This window comes from Pongo abelii, chromosome 12 (assembly GCF_028885655.2).
Source record: "Pongo abelii isolate AG06213 chromosome 12, NHGRI_mPonAbe1-v2.0_pri, whole genome shotgun sequence".
Classification (NCBI taxonomy): Eukaryota; Metazoa; Chordata; class Mammalia; order Primates; family Hominidae; genus Pongo; species Pongo abelii.
In genome coordinates this window covers 38,685,147-38,707,992 of record NC_071997.2, presented here as the reverse complement: position 1 = coordinate 38,707,992, position 22,846 = coordinate 38,685,147, and the positions used below count along the sequence as shown (strand labels likewise).

The following is a 22,846-nucleotide window of genomic DNA, read 5'->3' as shown; positions in this document are numbered from 1 at the left end:
CTGCAATATTTGAGGACTGTTATTACAACAAGTTTTTTTTTTATATTGAGGCACAGTTTACATGCAGACAAATGCACAAAGTGTAAGTTTATGTCTTGATTAATTTATACTTCTATATGTACCCACATAACTACCATCCAGATGAAGATATAGTACATTCCCATTGCTTTGGACAATTCCCTCATGCTCCTTCCCAGTCAATGCTGCACCAGTGCCCCACACTCAAGGCAGAGGCTTGACTTTTGCCACCATAGTTTAGTTTTTCCTATTCTTAAACCTCATATTAATGGAATCACACATTATGTACTCCTTTGTGTCTGGCTTTGTTCTTTCAACATAATGTCTTTGAAATTCATCAAGTATCAGCAGCAGGTATCAGTAGTTCATTTATTTCTATTGCCATATACTATATCACTGAATGAATATACCAGAATTTTTTAATCCATTCTTCTTTTGATGGACATATAGGTTGATATCAGTTTTTGGTGATTATGAATAGAGCTTCTATGATATTTTCACACTTTTTATCTTGGGGTGGGGGACAGATGAATTCTCTTTTGTTCTCTTGGGTGTATGACTATGATTTGAATTGCTGGATCATTGGTATATTTAACCTTAGTAGAAACTTCCAGTTTCTCCATACATAGACAATGACACTTCAGTTAATGACATCAAAAGAGCTACCTGAACACCTGTCTGAATGATCTCTAAATGCTTTTTCTAATTCTGAGATTCTGGCTCCCTTGTAGTGTAGGAGGACTGGCAGCACCTTATTTATGTCACTTAGCTGCTGGCTCAGCCAGGAGTCTGCTTTATCGGGCCTGTAAGTTCCACTCAGTTTGAAGAGAGTGGCCGCTGAACAATGGGCCGCTGAACAATGGGCCCCTGTCACTGTGTTGGAGAGGCAGGTTTTTCCAGGGACTACCTCTGCCAGGATTTCTCTCAGCACTTAGATTGACTCAACCCAAGCAAGGGTGCTTCCCTCAGTCACGTTGAAGGGATTTTAGAGCTCATACTACTGTTCATTTACTTTCTAGACTGTGTCATCTGGCACGCTGGGCATTGGCATTAACCACACATTTCAAACAAACCATTATAAAGGCCATCAGATAAACATTGCCTCAGTTGGTCAGATGGAGAGAATTCTACCAAGCTCCCAGGGTGAACTGCTCCTACTACCCTCAGCTATGGAATGCCACTATTTGGGACTAAAAGAAAAGGGTCAAAGCTGAAAATCTGTGATTTGCTGCAGTCATTTATCCATGCATTTTTTTACTCCCTCTACAAGTTCTCAAGGGCACTTACTGTGTGCCAGGCACTGCATTAGGTACTAGGAGTAAATACGGCATGAGACTGAACCCAAAGAATTAACAATTGAGTGAGAGGTATAGATAAGAAATTGAAGAGTAAATACAAAACAACAGGGCTGCAACTGGGACAAATATGGGAAGCAAGGGAAAAGAACACCTCACTTGGTTTAGGGCTTCTCAGAAGGGTGGCACTGAAGCCAAGACCCAATTACCTCCATGCCTGGGAGCCATGCCCATGCTGACATTGTTGACAGCCATCCTGTCTCCTCCTTTCTGCTTTCACCAGGACAACTTGGGTTCCCAAAAGGCCGCTATCATGCTTTCTCTTTCCTATATGACCTACCACTAGGACTATTAACCAGGTTTTGGTCTTCTGACATCTCCTGTGTGCACTTCCATTTTATTCCCACCCACCAGTGAGGGCACTCAGGCCATGTTTCCTCAGGGCTGGCTGCACCAGGGTTTCCCTCAAAGTGTTCCTTCTGATAGTGACCAGACAGAACTCCAGGACTCAGCCTAGGCTGGAGTTGCCTGAATGGCCAGGACAGATGCCAGAAATTTTGTTATTAATATAGATATAACCTAATATTTGGACTTATACTCAAGATAGTATGATATTATAGACTGGGAGACTAGGACACACTTTCCAGAATAATGGGGATTAAAACAATCCTTTTGTATTCAAGTGATATGTTTTACTTAGTTTATTAATCTATCTTATATCTTACTTAGGAAAGAATACTTGGGAAAATGGGCATTAGACATGATCCCTTTTTAAAAATGAAGTGGTGACATACTGTTAATCATCACAGAAATCATTTGTACTACATCGTATACATTCACAATATGCTTTCAGAGATTCTTCTGGCTGGGACTGAAGGACTGAAGATAGTATTTGCACTCTTGCCATCCACCTGTTAATTTTATTTACATCTTGCTCAGAGTTCCATGCAGAAGTTTATGGCGGTTCCTTCCATCTTTTTTCTATAGATTTCATCAAACCTCTCATTCTGGGCAACAGTGAAGTGGTTTTTCCAATCCCCCACAGTTCCTAGGAAAAGGAAGGCCAGACAGGAGTGTCACTCTCTGATTGAAAGATGTGGTGTCCCTGAGTAAAGTGGTGTAGTGCCCATACTGAATCTGGCCTGTCCACATACCTGACTCACCCAATTCTCCCTTCAGTGGACACCTGTCCATGAGCAGCTCTCCTCTAAGAAGCAGTCCTAGGGGACTCTGTGCAGGGGGATGGACTTCTAAGTCAGCTGGACAACTGACCCAAGGCAGCTAGTGGCCTGCATGACCTGGTCCCACCTATAGTGTATTTACCTGATGGATTACTACATAGACACAAAAGAAGGATGAACTACAGACACACAACCACATGGAGGAATCTCAAAACATTATGTTGAGCAAAAGGCACCAGACACAGGAAAGTAAATACTGTGAAATTCCATTTATGTGAAGTCCAGCAACAGGCAAAATCAATCTAGAGTAATAGAAATTGGAAAAACGGTTGTCCCTGGAGGTAGACGTTGACTGAAAAGGGGCACAAGAGGGAACTTTCTGGGGTGATGAAAATGTTTCATATCTTGATTGGGGTGCTGGTAGTGTGGGTGTATACATTTATCAAAATGGGTTGAACTGTATACTTAAGATCTGTGCATTTTTGGTATTTTGATTATATCTCAATAAAAAACTATTTTGGAAAAATATGAATGAGATACTATTTTTCACCAAACAACAACTTAAACTAATTTTAAACAGGAAATTCTCTTTTCCCCACCAATGCCTCTTCCAGAAAATTATGCAACAGTAATAAAAGCATCTGGAAATAATAATTTATGCACAAAGATATTTACTGTAACATTATGCATAAAAACAAACATTGAAAACAATAATAACTATAGTGTCTATCATTAAGGGAATAGTTGGATGAATTATGATGTATCCTTAGCTTGGTATAACATGGGACCAAAAAAATCAATGAGGTGTATGAGTCTATATGCCTTGCCCTAGAGGGGTTTCTCATATCCTGGTAAGTAAAGGTATAAAATATGACCTCATTCTGCATTTTAGGGAGCAAGCTTTCATTATGGTTACATATCTTTGTGTCTGTGTGAGTCTGAAGAAGGAGGGTGTATAGAAAGATGGTTATGTATGAGCCTGAAGAAGGGCACCTTGACAAATCATTACCACTGGTTATCCAAAGAGAAAAGGGGTAGAATATTTTGGTTTGTTTCATTGGTATGGAATACTGTTGTAGATTGGAAAATGCAACAACATAAATTCAAGCACATGCAAAATCAAAGAGGAAGAAGAACAGATGTTTCGAAGCAGTGTGTATACCATGATTTCACTGTTGTGAATAAAAAATCTGTATGTTATAAATGAGAGAGAAAGGGACTTCCATACTGTTGGTAGTTACTTCTTAGGGGTGGAGTTTTGGTGGAGAGACTTTTAAAAAATATAATTTTATACTGATTTTATTTATTTATTGAGACAGAGTCTCACTCTGTCACCAGGCTGGAGTACAGTGGCACGATCTTGGCTCACTGCAGCCTCTGCCTCCTGGGTTCAAGTGATTCTCCTGCATGAGCCTCCCGAATAGCTGGGACTACAGGTGTGCACCACCATGCCCAGCTAATTTTTGTATTTTTAGTAGAGACAGGGTTTCACCATGTTGACCAGGATGGTCTTGATCTCTTGACCTCGTGATCTGTCTGCCTAGGCCTCCCAAAGTGCTGGGATTACAGGTGTGAGCCATCGCACCCAGCCGATTTAATTTATTTTTTAAGAAGAGCTGGTGTCTTGCTCTGTCACCCAGGCTGGAGTACAGTGGCAAGGTCCTAGCTCACTGAATGCTCAAAATCCTGGGCTCAAGTGCTCCTCCCACCTCAGCCTCCTGAGAAGCTGGGAATACAGGGATGCATCAACACACCCAGCTAATTAATTTTTTTTGTAGAGATGGGGTCTTGCTGTGTTGCCCAGGGTAGTTTTGAACTCCTAGCCTCAAGCAATCCTCATGCCTCAGCTTTCCAAAATGTGGGATTATGGGCATAAGTCAATCTGCCCAGCCCAATTTAATATTTAACAATGACATGTTTTGCTTTTTAAATTAGAAAGTGATAAAGCTTTTTCTTAAAAAATGTTATATGGGCCAATTAGAATTCCTCCTTTGGGAATTGGAACTAAGAAATACTGAGGATGAGGCAGTTCTCAACGGTAGTTGTAGTTGAAACTCATGAAGTAGAGCAGGTTTGGGCAAGGGTCAAGACCAAGTTATGAGCAGAAACTGAGTCATTGGAAGTTATAAAGTGGGAGAAAGTTGTAATGGGTGGAGAAACGGGAAGCTGGTCAGTAGAGGAAGCCATGCCTAATAGATATATGAAAAGCAGCCGAGTCCTGTAGTGGTGGAGCTTTGGAGCAAAGACACATCCCTCCTGCTGCTGAGTCCTGGACCCTGAGATCCAGCGGCCCCTGGGAGGTCTGGACCAGTGGTGGCTGCTCCTCTTAGTTTTCTGTGTGATTGCATTTCCTTTATTGTCCAGTGTGAATCTTCACAGTAAGCCCCTTTCTTCGGGTCTAGCTTGAGGGACTCTCTGTTCCTTGCAACCAAATACTGGAACAATACCCTAGAAAGCTCTCTTCTACAACAGGATCAAATCCCTGGTTTTATTAGAAATGTATATTAGGAATAGTTGAAGTGCATTGTCTTGGAATTAATAAAACTCAATATTGTCTGCTAAGAGGCAGGCAGGATGTTACGAGACAATCTGAATGTATGATAAAGAGGCCCCACACACCTTTTCTCATGAAGGAGGAAATTGACTGGTCCATGATAGATTTGGAAACTGTAGAACGATTTGTCATGGGATTTTCTTTCATTTTCTCAAATGACGTCTCCTGGACAATTTTATCTAGCACTGTTTCATCCACGTTCTTTCCCATGAACTGCATCACCTTTCGAATTTCATGCTTTGGGTCCTGCGGCAAGGGTAACATTGGACTAGAATGAATGAGAGTATCATAAAGAAATACTACAATTCTCTGGGATGTCCTTTGAAACAACTTTGAATTTCTCTGCACCTGAAGAACCACTTTAAAATGGTTCTTCTGCAGAGCCTTCACTCACCCTCTTTATGTCCTCATAGAATAGGAAGAGAATCTGGTGTCTGTCTTTCATCTCCCACCATCCTTTCACATGGTCAAACCAGGAACCCCAAACCACTGAAATAGACACAGGAAACAGAATGGTCTACATAGGCATCGCACAAAACCTTCTGAGTATTAGGGATTTTCCTGAAGTGAGTTAGAGAGAGAAAACCCAAATTCTGAATTAGATATGTCCTAAGGGTTCTCATCTGTTTGATTTTGAGGGTGGTATAGATGGGGACAGCCTTGGGGTTACTTGCCCCAACATCCTCCCTAAAGTGGCTTCCTGTCTATTATGTGCAATCACATAGGGACAAGGACACCCTTTGGAAGAGAATGGCTCTAATTAAAGGCTTTGAATCAGGTGGAAGATGTTTGCTGAGGGCTGTGGGCATACACTCAGAAAGTGGTCACCTTGCTCTGCCCAGTCCCAGTCTGTGGTAGGACACACCTGATGAAGTACAGGCATTCTAGGGGATAAAATGCTACCTGAGGTTCCCTAGACCCAGCCTAGCTGGAGTGAGAATGCAAGGGTGTGAAGGATGTTCCCGTACCTTTTCCATTGATGAAGGTTTCAAAATACTCTTCCCAGGTACCAGGGTCAGGAAGCATGTGGTTCATCCTTTGGAAATGGTAGTAGGAAACCATACAGTCTTTGGCATTTCGAGCTACATAAAGGAACTTTGGGGTAAGAAAAGAGGTGGGTAAAAGATGGTATAAAAAGTGGACTTTCACAGAGTTCCCTTAGGCGGAGCCATCCTGAGGGTTGCTGTGCACTCTGGCTCAGTTCTGCAGTGCTGGCCCTGTGGCTTGGCCGTGTGACCTCTCTCTTCTTTCTGTCTCTGCTTCGTCGCCAAGTCTGCTCTCTACTTGAAACTCAGTCTTTTTCATTAGCTAATCAATTAGGGATTGGTGAGGATTAGATTGCCTGATTGCCCCTTTGGTATCAGGAGCAAAATCTTTCTCTATAAACTACGACCTGCCATGTGAACAGGAGTCTTCCACGGTGTCAGCGTAAACTGATGACCCCTCACGCACCCTCCCAAAGATGCACAGAAGCTTCATGTTTAAGAGTTTGAGCCACGCAGCAAGAAAATAGCTCCTGTTTTTCTCCTGGCCTCCTCAGCTTGAATTATTTCCATCTCTAATCATTTCAGCTCTGCCCCTACAGACATCCCTTCAAGTTCCGCTTTGCCCACAACTTCACAACCCTCTACCCTCCCAACCTTTCATTTTACCAAATCTGACCTTTTATCCAGTACTCAGTTCACATTTTAACGGTATCCATTCCAAATGGGCCTCTTGACTACGCATCTCAGATCTATGACCAACTATTTCAATGCTGTGCTTTTTTATTCTTTCACTTTTAAGTGGTTCTCAACTGGGGATGATGGGATGATTGTGTCCACTAGGGGACGTTTGGCAATGTCTGAAGACGTTTTTGGTTGCACAACTTGGAGTCGTGGTGCTACTGGCATCCATGCAGGGGCCAAGGATGCTGTTCAACATTCTGCAATACACAGAAGAGTCCCCCTGCTCCCACCCACAAGAAAGAAAAATCTGCCCCAAATGTCAGGAGTGCTTTATTAATTATGTCTTTTATATTCTGTATCTGATGCTTTGACATCCTGGGGCTTTGCTGACTCTGGAGGAACTGCCTACAACACCCCAGAGCCTATACCCCCAACACCTCCACTGTTGGGCTTTTAAACACTGGGCCACTATTCACCTGCCCTGACCACCCCAGGGTCAGATACCAGACCACTAGGCCAAGCCCCTGTGGCTGAAAGCCTGCTGCAGTGGTTCAAATTGGCCAATCCCAAGCCTGCCTACCTCGCCTCATCTATTCCTTCCCAAAGAAACCACATCAAGGCTCTTGCCCATGTCTTCTACTCACTGTCTCTTCCTCCTGACCTATCCCATTGCTTCCCTGTGAGGCTGTGTGTGACATGCCATGCCTCCTGTTCTAGGGATCTGCGAGGACACACTTCTTCCTTATGACAGTCACCACTGTACCTGCATGTCTTTCCATGCCTGATTATATCAAGTCCCAGGCCCTTTAGAGCAAGTGCTAAGGTTGAGAAACCCTGCTCCTGAAAGCATTGACTCTGTTACTGTCTACTAAGTCCTACTGCCCTTAGTAGGACTTCTCTTCTCCTACTTCTCTTCTCCAACTTACCAAGCTGCCAAGCACCAGTAAAGAAGGTTTTAAGAAATGCTGATTTAAAAAATTCCCCGAGTTTCTAAATTTTTTATCCTCAGTTTTCTTCCTCTTCATTGCTGCTTGATAATCCTTTTATTAATCCCTCCCATGCTCCATCTCTTGGCTGTTAGCTCCAGCCACAGGTCTGTCCTCTCTTCTCAAACCTTTACCCTCAAACCTTCCTGTCTGAGTTCACTAATTTTCTATGCAGCTGTTCTGCACTTTATCCTATGCTTGAGTTTTTAATTTCCATGATTTTATATTTTTGTTATAGAAATTCCATTTATTTACTTAATACTTCTGTGTCTAAAAGTAGCATCTTATTTCTTTATTTTATTTTTGATTCACTTTTTCATTTATTCACACAACTTGAACCTTCTCTTATTTCTAGAGCTGATAATTACATTGTCTGAAGTTCTTGAGGTCTGACTCTTCCACGGGTTCTTTCTGAAGACTGCATCTCATGGTGGCTTGTTCTTTTGTGTATTTTGTAATGTGGGATGGTGAGCTCAAGTGGGGATCCTATGGGGGTCTGAGTTGCAGCTGTGTCCCTCCAGAGAGGACCTGGGAACACTGGCTGTGGGGACCACCTTGTGTAATTTCTCTGCTTGTAGTTTCTTGGAGAATGCAAGGAGTGCAATTTTGAATCTCAAACCCTGAGAGAGTAAACCTATGGCTATACATTCTCAAGGGAGCTGAGCGCCTAGGTCAAGGCAGAGTGGTTCCCTGAGGTCTTCCTCTGCCTCCTCCACCCATCCATTGAGGATGTAGCCCTTCAGTGGTCCCAGCTTTGGCTCCTCATTCTTCTGGTTCCTTGTGCTGTGGGCTTTGACCCTGTCCCTGTGCAGCCATTAAAACTTAAATTGCTGGATTATCCAGGTCATCAGATTTCCCCAGGAGAGTCCCAGTCTTAATTTGCCTCTCTGAGTTTCAGTTTCCTCTGCAGTTTCTAAACTTAGGGACTTTATTTCGATCTCAGTTATGCATTAAAAGGAAACTTGTGATTTTTTTATGCAGTAATCCTGGATGTTCTACATATAAGGGCTTCAGGGGTTCAGAATACCTAATTTGCCATAATTCTGGAAATGGAAGTTTTTGTCCCCTTATCCAATATTATTACTAAAAGGACTGAAGTCATTTATTTGAGTCCTCCAACTTCACTCCAGTCCCCTAGCAAGATATCTTTCTTAGCCCTTCTTTCCCCTTCATTCTTGCCTTTAAGGAAACAGTGCCCCACTTTCTCATCAAGGCTGGCAGCTTAGTTTGTACCCTTGACTCCACCTGCTCTACAGCACCTTCCGTATTTACTCAGCAAGGACGTGTCTAATGCCCTCTATGTGCCAGGAACTTATAGGCACTGGGGTGCATACAAATAAAGTCACAGAATAAATAAAACGAAGAACGCAGAGTCTACCAGAGGCTGAGGTGGGGTGTCCTCAAGAGCGTTGCTCTGCCTGTTCATCTGTTTACCCTTTGGGGAGAATTTTTTTTTTTTTTTTTAATGAGACAGTGTCTCGCTCTGTGGCCCAGGCTGGAGTGCAGTGGCGCGATCTCGGCTCACTGCAAGCTCCGCCTCCCAGGTTCACGCCATTCTCCTGCCTCAGCCTTCCGAGTAGCTGGGACTACAGGCGCCCGCCACCGCGTCCGGCTAAGTTTTTTTTTATTTTTAGTAGAGACGGGGTTTCACCGTGGTCTCGATCTCCTGACTTTGTGATCCACCCGCCTCGGCCTCCCAAAGTGCTGGGATTACAGGCGTGAGCCACTGCGCCCGGCCCCCTTTGGGGAGAGCTTTAGCTTTTTTCCTCTCATTCTTCCCTCCCTGGTCTGTTAGAGAACCTCCCCATGGCCTGCAGCCTGGGACCACCATCTTCTCACCTTCATTTCACAGCCACGCTTACTGCACTCACTGCCTCCCCATGTCTCTAGTTCCCTCCAAAAATTCAGTCTGGATCCTGCCTTTATGTCCTATTTGAAACTGTTCAGGTGAATGTCCTGCTGAGTGTAGAACTTTACGTTTTCTCTTTGCTGGTAAGCATCAGAGACAGTGGAGAGGCAAAGGTGATGACGAATGCTCTGCGTTGGGGTCTGCAGGACTCGCTTTGGTTGGCTTACTTTCCCTTCTGTCACAGGGAGCTGTTGGTATCTTACCTTGCAGTTGTTTTCCCAGAAAGACGGCGGCAGCAGCTGAGTGGAAAGGTGAGTCTTTAGTATCCGTGGAGAGGGCATTGCTTTGGCTTTTTCCACACCTTTAAAATAGTTCAAGAGGAAACATCTGCGTAGTACAAGCACTACACGGGGACCTCATGATCCAGGCTCTGTCCAGGATATCCCATCACCCACCTATCCTTCTGCTAGTCTCTTGACTTTCTTTTGGGATTTTACAATGGGATTATTGATATAATTTTCATTTTTGTAGAATCACACAGCTTGAGTCCTGGATGGGGCCTTAGAGTTAATTTACTCTGTCACTTTAAGGATGAGGTGATAGAAGCTGAGAATGGGCAAGTGATGTCTTGCGGAGGCAGAGTCAGCCAGGACCAGAGAAGAGAGGACTCCCTCACCTTCCTGCCAGCCAGAGATGACCCCCATGTGCCTGCATCAGGCTGTCTCATGTACCCGGCCTGTTTGCAATCACTTGTGTCATCTCTAAAAACATGTATACTTGCTGGCCTGTGAGTCATGATTTCTACTTTCTCGTTTTTTTTTTTTTTTTTGAGACGGAGTCTCGCTCCATCACCAGGCTGGAGTGCAGTGGCGTGATCTCGGCTCACTGCAACCTCTGCTTCCCAGGTTCAAGCAATTCTCCTGCCTCAGCATCCCGAGTAGCTGGGATTACAGGTGCGTGCCACCACGCCCATCTAATTTTTCTATTTTTAGTAGAGACGGGGTTTTACCATATGGGTCAGGCTGGTCTCGATCTGGTGACCTCGTGATCCACCCGCCTCGGCCTCCCAAAGTGCTGGGATTACAGACATGAGCCACCGTGCCTGGCCTCTACTCTCTGATTTAAAAGCCTTAATGAGCACTTTGTGCAATCATTGTGTTAAGCTGAGGTTAGGGGAAAAGGCAACAAAGACAAGAAAAACACAGACCTTCTCCCTAAGGAGCTTCCACTCTAGTGTGGGAATCAGAGGCTCATGCAAATCATGTCAGAGGAGCTGGGTCAAGTTAGTGCAGAAAATCTCCTTCCTCTTTAAGACTGAATAATGTTCCATTGTATATCCACATTTTGTTTATCAATTCATCCATTGGTGGACACTTGGGTTGTTTCCACCTTTTGGCTATTGTGAATAATGTTATTTTGAATGTAGATGTACAGGTATCTGTTTGAGACCCTGTTTTTATTTCTTTGGGATATATACCCAGAAGTGGAATTGCTGGATCATGTAGTCATGGTAATTTTTGTTAAATAAAAATGTGTTTTGGTACCAAAAGAAAAGTTGGAAAACCACCTTTAACCATTTTTGAAGTCCATATTCCTTAGAAGAACTGCAAAGCTCTCCTGCCTCTAGTCTCTTTTCTCAGCTCCACCTCTACGCCAGCTCACACTCTGTCCTTCCACATGCCCTGGTCCTGCTGCCCCACGCCCCTGTGCCTCCCTCAGGCCCTCATTTCTACACATCTGGACAGTCCCACTCACTCTTCAAGGGTCTCTCCAAGTACTTTCACTGCTGGAGACATGGTGGCCTGAACATTATGAAGATCTTTCCTGTTAATCACACACCTGCAGGTTCTGATTAAAATACCAAACATATCATTTAAGTGCATAATCAGGCTCGTAAGAAAATAAGGGTACCCTCCAGGGACCAAAGTGAAGAGGGAGGGAGCTACAAGATGGAGAAATGGGCAAAGGCTTTGATGACAGCTGCCCTGAGTGGGTTCACCCTCTGGACACCCAGTGTTCAGTTCAGTGACCTCTGCTCAGGGAAGAGGCTGGTAGGCCTGGACTTCAGTGAGGCACAGATTAGGAACAGAGACCGATGCATTAGCCGGAGAAACTCAAATCTGCTACCTCAGTGAAAGGTGAGAGAGAGAAACATCACCTACTGACAAAGAGAGGTAAGGTAATTTCCTTGCCTCGCCTCTGGGTGCAGAAAAAGGCTTTCTTGAGAACTCATAACCACAATCCTGTTTTCATACTACATGCATGGATATGAAATCATACTACCAGCTTGTACCAGAAGTTAACTTAAACTATTCTAGATTGGAAATGTTCCAATGTAGGTGTGAGATCAAGACAGGGAGGAAAGAGCTTTTTATACAAAATTACAAAACAAATCAGGGAAAAGCCCTATGAACAAGAGCTAGAAAAAAAAGGTGGAAGAACTAAACCCCTAGTGACCTCAGTTATTGGGTGCCTAATAGGGAATATAAATAACTATGTTTAAAATATGCAAAGAAGACCAGGGGCAGTGGCTCACGTCTATAATCTTGGCACTTTGGGAGATTGAGGCAGGTGGATTGCTTGAGCTCAGGAGTTTGAGACCAGCCTGGGCAACATGGTGAAATCCTGTCTCTAAAAAAAAAATACCAAAATTAGCTGGGCATGGTGATACGCACCTGTAGTCCCAGCTACTTACTTGGGAGGCTGAGATGGGAGGATCGCTTGAGCTCAAGAGATTGAGGCTGCAGTGAGCTGTGTTTGTACTACTGCACTCTAGCCTGGGTGACAGAGTGAGACCCTGTCTCAAAAAAAAAGTGCAAAGGAATAAAAGAGAAAGTTGAAAATATGAGCAAGGAAACAAGAGACTACTAAAAAGACTGGGAAAATTTATAAAGTGGTTGGACATGAAAACCTACAATGAGTAGGGTTAAATAGCAGAGCATACATAGCTGAAAAGAAAAATAGTGGCAGAGCTAAAGAAGCACAATGTAGAGAAACACAGAGATGAAAACTAGAAGAAACCTTAGCAGACATAGAGGACAGAAGGGAAGGTTATGGGTGGAGCTGGACTGTCAGTCCCAAGCTGGGGAGCAAATTCAGGGAATCTGCCAGAAAGTGAGATCTGCAGGCCAGTTGATTTCCTTCCTGGTACTTGTGGTTCTCCTCTTTCCTATTACACCTGATTTAATGCCCTGTGGGCAGTAACCACTTAATGCCTAAAAGAGACCCAGTCTTCTAATTGGGAAATCTGTACTCAGTCATTATGGTCCTCAGATGGCTCACAGTCATCTTTCCTGCCCATGACAAGTAAGAAGGCCCACTCCTACTCCTGATCCAGCCCTGTTGGTGGGCTCAGCCCAGCTCCAACTCCAAATTCTTCTGCCAAAAATCCCCTACAGGAGAGAGATACTGTGGAGTTGGGGCTTTACATAAAGCAGTTGACCAGTGTTTTCTTTTATGAACAAAGGTACATTGTACATTCTGCCCCCCCAACACCCTCGCCCCACCTCTCTCTCATCAATGATTCAGAAAAGCCCTATGGGGTTGCCTCACCCGCCAGGGATACCACGATGGTTGCTCAGACTCAGGGTGGAGAAGCACAGCGTGGAGAGTGTACATGACACAGCCCAGGCTGCAGGGCCCATTCCCAAGCCCACTAGCGGGGAAGAAGGGGGCAAACGGGGTCATTTTTGGCCTTCATCAGTTGCACTAAGGTTATAGCCTTGGGATTTGAGCCAAATTGCATGTGGCTATGAGGGATAAATCAATTCAGCCAATACTGTAGAAACAGCCCCATGGGAGTACAAAGTTAAACAGAACTTGTTTCTTGCCATCAAAGAGTTTGCAGTCTGGCAGGAGGAAGAGGCAGAAAATTAGTAATGACAACAGTTTATCATTTCAGGTGTCACTTCCAGGAACTGTTCTTTGGCCATGTTCCCTTCACCCTGCCAGTAGTGCTCCATGCTTGTTGTTATATCATCTGCATTGGTTTTTTCCATGGGACTATAACTTATTGAGGGCAAGTAGGTGTGAAGTCTTATGAACAGCATAGGCCTTTGAGCATAGATGTTTGCTGAAACTAAGTGGATCATTCCTAGATTTCACCTACATACAGTTCCCACACACACATGCTTGCAAACACATGCACATGCATACACACATGCACATGCACACACACATGCACATGCACACACACATGCACACAGGTCTTTTCAAAGTCTTTCCAAACCAATTCTCTGTGGGTCACAGAGGTAATCCCTTTTGACACAGAACGGCTACGAGGCTGGGAGTTCATGGGAGAGCAGAAGGGGGCCTGGAAGGGAGACTGACCATGCAGGGCACAAGCTCGTCCATTGTCCAGTAGTGCCTGACCACTCCAGAATGCTCCAAGGGTGGTTGAGACCTTTGGCCGACAGCCATGAGTCTATGTCAGCAACTGGTCTCCTCCCACTGGTGCTCCTTACCTCGACTGGCAGGGATTATCTACTCTGAAAGAAAACCACTGGCTGGGCACAGTGGCTTAGGCCTATAATCTCAGCGCTTTGGGAGGCCGAGGCAGGTATATCACGAGGTCAGGAGTTCGAGACCAGCCTGGCCAACATGGTGAAACCCTGACTCTACTAAAAATACCAAAAATTCGCTGGGTGTGCTGGCAGGTGCCTGTAATTCCAGCTACTTGGGAGGCTGAGGCAGGAGAATTGCTTGAACCCGGGAGGCAGAGGTTGCAGTGAGTGAAGACCACGCCATTGCACTCCCGCCTGGGCAACAGAGCCAGACTTTGTCTCAAAAAAAAAAAAAAAAAAAACCAAACAAACAACCACTGCATAGCTGAGTCTCCAGCCAGCGTTCAGCTGTCTGTGGCTGGGCAGATCATAAAGCCTCAGATTGTTTGTTATTCTCACACAGGGCACCTTGGTTCCTAAAGAGGCCAGGGTGACTCTGTATGACATGCCAAGCTGGCCTATTGATTACCATCCTTTCTCTGGATTCTACAGCTCTATCCTGGTTTTTATGCTGATTTAGTGATTGAACACTCTGCTCTCTACTGCTAAGAATACTTCATTAGAAATCTTGCTTGGGCCTCTCCTCTTTCTTTAATCTCTCAAATTGTCAGAGGTAAGACATTGGGCAGCGGCAGGGGCAGGAGGTAGAACAAAGATCAAAAGCTGTTCTTGGGCTGGGTGTGGTGGCTCATGTTTGTGATCCCAGTGGCTTGGAAGGCCAAGGCAGGAGGATTGCTTGAAGCCAGGTGTTTGAGACCAATCTGGGAAACATAGTGAAACCCGATCTCTACAAACAAAAAGTCTGCCAGGTGTGGCGGTGTTCTCCTGTAGTCCCAGCTACTCAGGAGTCTGAGGTGGGAAGATTGCCTAAGCCCAGGAGTTCCAGGTTGTAGTGACCTATGATGGCACCACTGCAGTCCAGCCTGGGTGACAGAGCTAGCCTCCATCTTTAAATAAACAAAAAATGCTGGTTTTAGATAATCAGGGAACACATGGGGTCATGGGGCCTGGAGAAATGGTTAGTAAAGATAGCTAATATGTAGATAGCATCCTCTCAGTGTCAGGCACTGCTTCAAGCTTTTTACCTATATTGAATTTGTTAACACTTACAACTCTTTGAGCTAGGCCTTGATTCTTTTTTTTTTTAAATATATATTTAAATGTAATGTTTATTGAACTTGAGTACTTTCAAAAAACATATTTATTTATTTATTATTATTATTATTATTATTATTTATTATACTTTAAGTTTTAGGGTACATGTGCACAATGTGCAGGTTAGTTACATATGTATACATGTGCCATGCTGGTGTGCTGCACCCATTAACTCATCATTTAGCATTACGTATATCTCCTAATGCTATCCCTCCCCCCTCCTTTGCAGCTAAGGAAACTGTAACACAGAGAGGTTATGTAAACATTGTGAGGTGAGTGACAGAGTCAGGATTTAAACATCGTGAGGTGAGTGATGGAGTCAGGATTTAAACCCTGGTAGTCCTTAACTATTATACTATCCTGCTGCTCAAGGAGCAGAAGACCAGACACACACAAAACAACAGGTCCTGATGGCACATGGAGTGAGATCGTGGTTAAGCAGGCAGAGGCTGGCCTGTTTATGGGGTCAGAGCCCCACAGGTAGTTCAGAGCAGGGTGCGAACAGGCACTGGGTTACAAAGCCAGTGGTTACCTACCTAGTGACCATTTTCTCTTCTTCAAGAGCCAGAGGAGCCAGAGGGGCTGGATGGTAGGATCATAGGGGAAAACGAAATCCTTTAAGGCTATTCTGACTTGGAGACACCTCCTTCCACAGGTTACAAGTGTCTTGCATGCATCAGATCAGGGAATTTCTATCTCAGGACATTTTTAGGGATTTATCAGACCTCTGTCTACAGTTGCTCCAAGTCTAGACTTCATGCTAGAGCTGCATTAACTACATTTTCATAGCTTCAGCTACTGTGCTCCCAGCTTTCTATCACATGGATCTCTGCAATGCTGTAACTTAGGGCAGTAGGCCTTCCTCCTACCCTTGTTTTGCAAAATAGTTCCAGCAGCTCCAGTTACCTGAAATATAGCATTCTGGTTATATATTTTAGCTTCCTTTATTTTTTGATGTGAAGAGAAACACTTCCAGGTTGAGCATTACCTGAAAAGTCTTCTCGATTGAACAGAAATAATTGGTTCCAAATGCAATGGTGTGTGTGTGTGTGTGTGTGTGTGTGTATGTGTGTGTAAATTATCAATTCTTGGATACTCTCCTGGCTGCACTGGGTTTTATCAGGTTGGGGTACAGATAGAGGAAGGAATAAATGGCTTACAGTTTTTCACATCTTCAGTGTGATCTACAGTTGCACATGATCAGAGGGAGGGCTTAAGAAGAAAATAAAGCAGAATCTGACCCTAGCACACATCCTTTTCACTTGGTGATTCACTTTTGGTAAAAAATCTTAAATAATATGTAGACAGAGGATGAGAGGAAGATAAAAGGAAGAAACATATGACAGTGAAAATGAGAGAGAAAGAGAAGAGGAAGGAGAGAGGGAGGGAGATAGCGAAGAGGAAGGAGAGAGGGGAGAGGGAGAGAGAGAGAGAGAGAGAGGAGAGAAGAGGAGAAAAGTGAGAAAAGACAGGGGAAAACAGAAGAGAGAGGGAAAGAAAGCAGGAAGAAAGAAAGAGGGAGGTGCCCTCACCAGAAGGTTGGGGTGGCCGAGCCCACTCAATGAAAGGATGGCGGTGTTGGATGATGGCTCGCTGGCACTTCTCCACGTCCCCATTCTGTTCAATCATATCGACAATTTCCTGAATCCACGTTGTCCCTGAGGCTCAGAAAGGAAGGATAAGAAGCAGAAACCTGTTAGACAATCTTCCCTGAAGAGTCCCTAGTAAACGAAGAGGATGTAGAGCTTGGTGTTTGCATCAACCTCCCCTTGGGTCAGGATCCTGTTCGCCATGAGTGATAGAAGTCCATGAGGGATGGACTTTGGATCTCTGTAGGGAGTGGCACAGCACAGGCAAGGGTCTCTCCACCCAAGACCAGTGCATGGTAGAGCATAGCAGCTTTCCTGGAAAACTCAGGGATATCAGGCATCCTGCGTGAGCCCTGAGCTCCAAAACCCATTGTGGAACAATAAGAAGGAGCAGGTTTCCTATGAAGGGGAATTCTAACTTAAGTGATGAGCCCATGCTGGCTCAGCAGGTCTTTGCTGTCCCTCCTGCCCTGCAATCACCTGCTTTAGGGTAGGTGCAGATGAGGAGATCATCTGGTTTGGCCTCGAAGCTCTGGATCTGGCTCCAGTTGTCCACAGTTGCAGGCTGCAGGAGGGTCCCCTCCACCTCTTTCAGTTTTATCTGTTTCCCCAGCTCTGAGGTCAGGGCCATAGTGTCTCAGGGTTGGGGGTCCCTATGGGAAAAGAATAGAGGAGATTTTTAAAGTAGTTCTGGTAAAATACACATAACATAAAATTGATCATTTTAACCATCGTTAGGTGTACAGTTCAGAGGCATTAAGTACATTCACATTGTTGTGCAACCATTATAACCATCCTTTTCCAGATTTTTTTCATCATCCCAGACAGAAACTCTGTATCCATTAAACAATAACTTCCCATTCCCCCTCCCTCAGCTCCTGGCAACCACCATTTTATTTTCTGTCTCTATGGACTCTATATACCTTATTTAGGTGGAATCACATAATATCTGTCCTTTTGTGAATGTCTTATTAATTAAGCTTAATCTTATGCTTAATTGAAAGCTTGATCCAAAGCTTAATCTCTTCAAGGCTTATCCGTGTTGTAGCATGTGATAGGATTTCCTTCCCTAGTTCACTGTAGATATATACCTTTTTTTTTTTTTTTTTGTGAGACAGATTCTCACTGTTTATCTAGGCTGGAGTGCAATGACATGATCTCGGCTCACTGCAACCTCTGCCTCCAGGGTTCAAGCAATTCTCATGCCTCAGCCTCCTGAGTGGCTGGGATTACAGGTGCCCGCCACCATGCCTGACTAATTTTTGTAATTTTAGTAGGGATGGAGTTTTGCCATGTTGGCCAGGCTGGTCTTGATCTCCTGACCTCAGGTGATCCACCCACCTCGGCTTCCCAAAGTGTTGGGATTACAGGCGTGAGCCACCGTGCCCAGCCTATGTTTTGTTTACCCATTCATCTGTTGATGGAAACTTTTGGCTGTCATGAATTAGGTCTCTATGAACATCGATGTACAAATATCTCTTTGAATTATTGCTTTTGATTTTTTTTGGTATATACTCAGAAGTGAAATTGCTAGATCACCTGGTAATTCTATGTTTAATATTTTGAGGAAATGTTGCTGCATCTTCCACAGCAGCTGCACCATTTTACATTTTTACAAACAGTGCACAAGTGTTCCAGTTTTTCCAAATTGTCATCAACACTTGTTGTTTCTTGTGTTTTTTGTTTGTTTTTTTGGTTTTGATAATAGCCATCCTAATGGTTGTGGGGTGATAAATAGCTCATTGGAGTTTTGATTTGCATTTCCCTAATGACTAATGATGTTGAGCATCTTCTCATGTGCTTATTGGCCATTTGTAGGAGAAGTATCTGCTTTGCCCAGTTACGCATTGTGTGTGTGTGTGTGTGTGTGTGTGTGTGTGTGTGTGTGTGTGTTGTCATTGTTGTATTGAGGGAAGACTTTTAAATGCACCAAAAGGAGAAAGCAGAAGATGTAAATCACTGTTACTCAAGGATAACTGGCCACTGGGGTTCCAGAAGACATTTACTACTACTACTACTAATGAAATAGTAGTTAAAAGCTAACATTTATCAAACATGTCAATTTGCCAACGCTGGGCTGAGTGCCTTGTATACATTAATTTATTTTAACTTTTGCTGAATAGGAGTGATAGAACTTCAGAGCTGAAAGGGTCCTTACAGAAAATGTAACAGTACCTGCTTGCTAGAGGTTGAATAAAATAATCTGGCCCAGCTGCTTCATGGAATGGATGAGAAAACTAGGTGCCCAGATTAGCGAGGCCAGTTTTCATGGTAGCTTCTGCTTCCAGATTGAGCTGAGCCCTTTAAGATAAGACAATTTTTGGAAAATGAAAGACAAATTGTTTCTGAAAATTTTCAAATATGAGAAGCAGCTGAATTTATAATACATCAAAGAAGGTGGAGTTTGGACAGTACTCCTGAGATTATGGTATGATCAAATTCAGGAGAGGAGGGATAAGAACAAACATTTCTTATGTTTGTGTAAGGACACAGTGAGAAAGGTCCTCCATAGGGTGGGGGTGAGGGGATGGTGAGTCCAGTTCTGGGGTTGAGTCTGATGTATTTATGGGACTTCCCAATGCACACCTGTAGGCAGGTGTACATGTGAGCTTAGGGCTCTGGCCTCGAAATAATGTCCTGAGAATCATTCACGCAACACATTGACCAACTCTGTGGTAGGTGTTGTGCCCTGGGCAGGTAGCTGATGACGGAGGGCCTGGGCATGGCTATGAGCATGTGCAGAAGGGCACCTGCTGCTGCTGAGGACCAGGGCGGTTAAGGGCTTGGCTGTCCAGTGAACTGTGGATCCGACTGTATTGCTCTTGTTGGAGGCTTGCACGGGGAGTGATAGAACCCGGCTAAAGCTGGGAGAAGGAGATGCAGCAAGAGATTGAGGCAGCTGGGTAGTGCAGTTGAGCAGAGGGATCTGCCAGTTCCCACAGGAGAAATCTCAAGTCCTTCTCACCTTCCCCAGGCCCCTCATTGCTGGGCCACATCAGCACATGGTTCCTGTCATTGGAGAGTCAGGCATGTAGACACACACATTTTCCCTGGAGCAGCCAGCAGGAACCTTTTCATCTTATCAGGCCAGATCACTATGGCCTCCTTTGTGGAGGCATCCCTGACTCTTAAACAGAAGTAATCACTCCTTTCCATGAGATCCTATAGTATTTTGTATGCAAATTTTATAGTACTTACTCCACGTCCTACAATTACTTGCTTATAAGTCTGGACCCTTGGAGCACAGGATCTGGTTCAGTCCCCTTGCAGGCCCAGCATGTGTCTTAGTCAATGGCTGGCATAAGAGGAGGGCTCTCGTGGAAGAAGAAATAGTCTTGGTCAGAGAAGTTGAGCTGGCCCTGAAGGAGGATGGGACAGGGAGGGTGTTTGGGAAAAGATCAGGGTGGAAGACAGAGATAGTATTACAGGGGAGAGAGCTTGCGGAGGTGATTGAGGGGAGTCCTGAATTTCTAGGTCTGAATTTTTGGCTGGAGGCTGTTACAAAGCTCTTTTATATTATTTTATCAGATTCTTAGGATCTTTTCTGGTTTGAGTAAATGCATCTATAAAGTCGCACCTATGTGGCTAAAGGTTAAAAAGTCAATTAACGAGTTAGGTACAGAATTTCTTTTAAGCCGTATTCTTACCTTCAAGTTCCAGCTGAAAGTCAGCAGCTGAAAGGCCCACTCAAGGGTCAGTGGGCACGGAAAGGACTTTCACAGGAAGCAGACGGCAATTGCAGAGGCTCAAATTGCTACTGTGTCAGAGTTACAGGGGCGCTCAGCAGGTAGCCAGCACTTTGGGAGGCTCTCAGCTTCAGTGTGGGAAGTTGAAGCTTTTACTGGAAAAATCCGGATTGAACAGAAACAAACCCTGTGACCTGGCCCTGGGAGGGAGAACTTCTTGCTGTACCATGATCAGTCATGTGACTCTGACTGCTGTGCAAATACCAGCTCCCTCTAGTTCATATGAACTAAGGGCACACTCTACTCCTCCTCTTGGTCACCAGCTAGAGTTTTTCACATCTTTCTTGGCCCTCAGCTGCCTGGCCCCTCCCTCCTCCTACTGGCTTAGAAGCTTAAACAGATGGGGGCTGGGGGGACATGGAAGGTTGGCTCTGGGACCAGATGCATCAGGCTTCAGATAGGCTCCTGCTTATTTGGTGAACTCCCTTTTCCTTCCTTCTTAGCCTGAGATTTAATTTCTGCATCTATGAAGTGTGGGTAATACTGCCTGTCTCCAGTCCATGCTTTAAGATTGAAAGCAACAATGTTAATGAATGCACTTGGCATAGCAAATAGTGAGTGCTTAAAACTGCTGGTTCTTCTTTCCTTTCTTCCTTCCCAAGCTGTATTCATCCACACTGAAATGCAGAGAGGATAGAACAAAAGTCTAGAGCTTAGGTGTGTACTTATTTATGCCTTGCCTTATTGTACAAAAGGTACCCTTTAGTGGAGGCAGATTATATTCCATTGTGTCTTTGGTTACCTGGGAAATTAAATGGATCAAGTGTCAATGATCTCTGAACTGCTACTCTTCTGCCAGCCCCAACCTTGTATCTACCCCAATGCTTTCCTTTCCGGAATTGAAGCATAATTCTGCACCCCATCTGCCCTTCTTGCCAAAGCTTTCCTTGTCTTCTTTGACCCCGTACCTCCTAATGCTTCTTTGCTGACACTTCTTCTTCCTCCTTGTTTCCAAAGGGCTCTTTTTTTTTCCCCCAAATAAATTGAACTTTCTTTTTCTTTTTTTTTTCTTTGAGATGGAGTTTCACTCCTGTTGCCCAGGCTGGAGTGCAATGGTGCAGTCTTGGCTCACTGCAACCTCCGTCTCCCGGGTTCAAGCGATTCTCCTGTCTCAGCCTCCTGAGTATCTGGGATTACAGGCGTGTGCCACCATGCCTAGCTAACTTTTTTTTGGTATTTTTAGTAGAGACAGGGTTTCACCATGTTGGCCAGGCTAGTCTCGAACTCCTGATCCCAGATGATCTGCCCACCTCGGCCTCCCAAAGTGCTGGGATTACAGGCGTAAGCCACCGTGCCCGGCTGAACTTTATTTTTCTACTTCTGCTCTCTTCCCAGTTCCACTTATCCCAGTGCTGTCAATGTTCAGCCCCATAGGGCTGATTCACAGTTCTTAGTGCAACCTCACATTTTCTCTGCAGTTAAAGTCCCTAAGTCTGCTAAAGTGTCTGCCAGTGCCGGTGCCATGCTGCGCTGCATGCTGCATCTCCCTGCCTTTGCTGTCTGCATGGGTCACAGTCTCTACAATCCCAGAATTTGCAGTTAGTAACCACTGCTAGTATCTGCTTCCTTCACATTTGTGGCAGATGAACTGGGATGTTGCACAGTCTTCTAGCAGTCTCCTTATTTCTGGTCTCTTCCCTACTAGTCTCTTATACTTTCAGCATATAAATTAAGCTCAGCTCAGATCAGGCTATCCTTTGATTGTTAATGGCTCAAATTCTGGATACTTCCACTTGGAATTCAAGACCTTCTAAATTAATTAATTATTTTTTTTGTAAGACAGGGTCTCACTCTTTTGCCCAGGCTGGAGTGAAGAGGCATGATCATAGCTCACTGCAGCCTTGACCTCCTGAGCTCAAGTGATCCTCCCACTTCAAGCCTCCTGAATGCCTGGCTCTCAAGGCCTTCTTTAATATAACACCATCCCCACCGTGGGCCCCACACACCAGGTGAACTGATTGACTTACTGTCCCCTGTATGCATCCTATAATTTCCTGCCTCCCTGCTTCACTCTTGTTTCTCCCTGCTAAAAATGCTCTTACTCTTAGCCTGGCACGCTGCTGTGCACCCGTAATCCCAGTTACTTGAGTCCAGCCTGGGCAACATAGTGAGATCCCATCTCTAAAAAAATGTTGTTACTCTGTTTCCATAGAGTCAAATGCTTCAGCTTCGAACCCATCTTTTCCTTGAAGCCTTTCCTTAGGTTATAGCTGGAAGCAATCTCTACTGTGAACTACCATATGCTTTTTTAAAAATAAGTTTTATTGAGATCAAATTCACATACTGTGCACTTCACCCAAGTGT

General features: G+C 44.4%; 1 protein-coding gene across 5 annotated transcripts; it reads right to left on the bottom strand.

The window, feature by feature from the left end:
- Positions 1-146: 146 nt before the first annotated feature.
- On the bottom strand, positions 147-20,722 carry LOC100460941 (sulfotransferase 1C2). Of its 5 annotated transcripts, XM_054547869.2 has the most exons (10): positions 20,444-20,692; positions 19,995-20,155; positions 18,972-19,097; positions 17,277-17,449; positions 16,740-16,871; positions 9,814-9,911; positions 6,017-6,143; positions 5,443-5,537; positions 5,114-5,294; positions 1,900-2,361 (listed from the first exon to the last, which is right to left on the bottom strand). In XM_054547869.2, exons 4-10 carry the CDS (start codon positions 17,425-17,427, stop codon positions 2,249-2,251), a joined length of 897 nt encoding a protein of 298 aa, XP_054403844.1. In that variant the 5' UTR covers positions 17,428-17,449; positions 18,972-19,097; positions 19,995-20,155; positions 20,444-20,692; the 3' UTR covers positions 1,900-2,248. The 5 variants fall into 5 exon arrangements, with proteins under 5 accessions (XP_002811793.5, XP_054403844.1, XP_054403845.1 ...); XM_054547870.2 differs by lacking the exon at positions 18,972-19,097; XM_054547871.2 differs by lacking the exon at positions 19,995-20,155.
- Between the last annotated feature and the right edge of the window lie 2,124 nt (positions 20,723-22,846).

Coding starts and splice junctions, on each gene's coding strand:
- LOC100460941 (XM_054547869.2), bottom strand. CDS start 17,427: ATGGCCCTGACCTCAGAGCTGGGGAAACAGATAAAACTGAAAGAGGTG. Junction 16,872..17,276: donor CTGCACCTACCCTAAAGCAG/GTGATTGCAGGG, acceptor TTCCTTTCTGAG/CCTCAGGGACAACGTGGATT. Junction 9,912..16,739: donor TCGGCCACCCCAACCTTCTG/GTGAGGGCACCT, acceptor ACTATTTTAAAG/GTGTGGAAAAAGCCAAAGCA.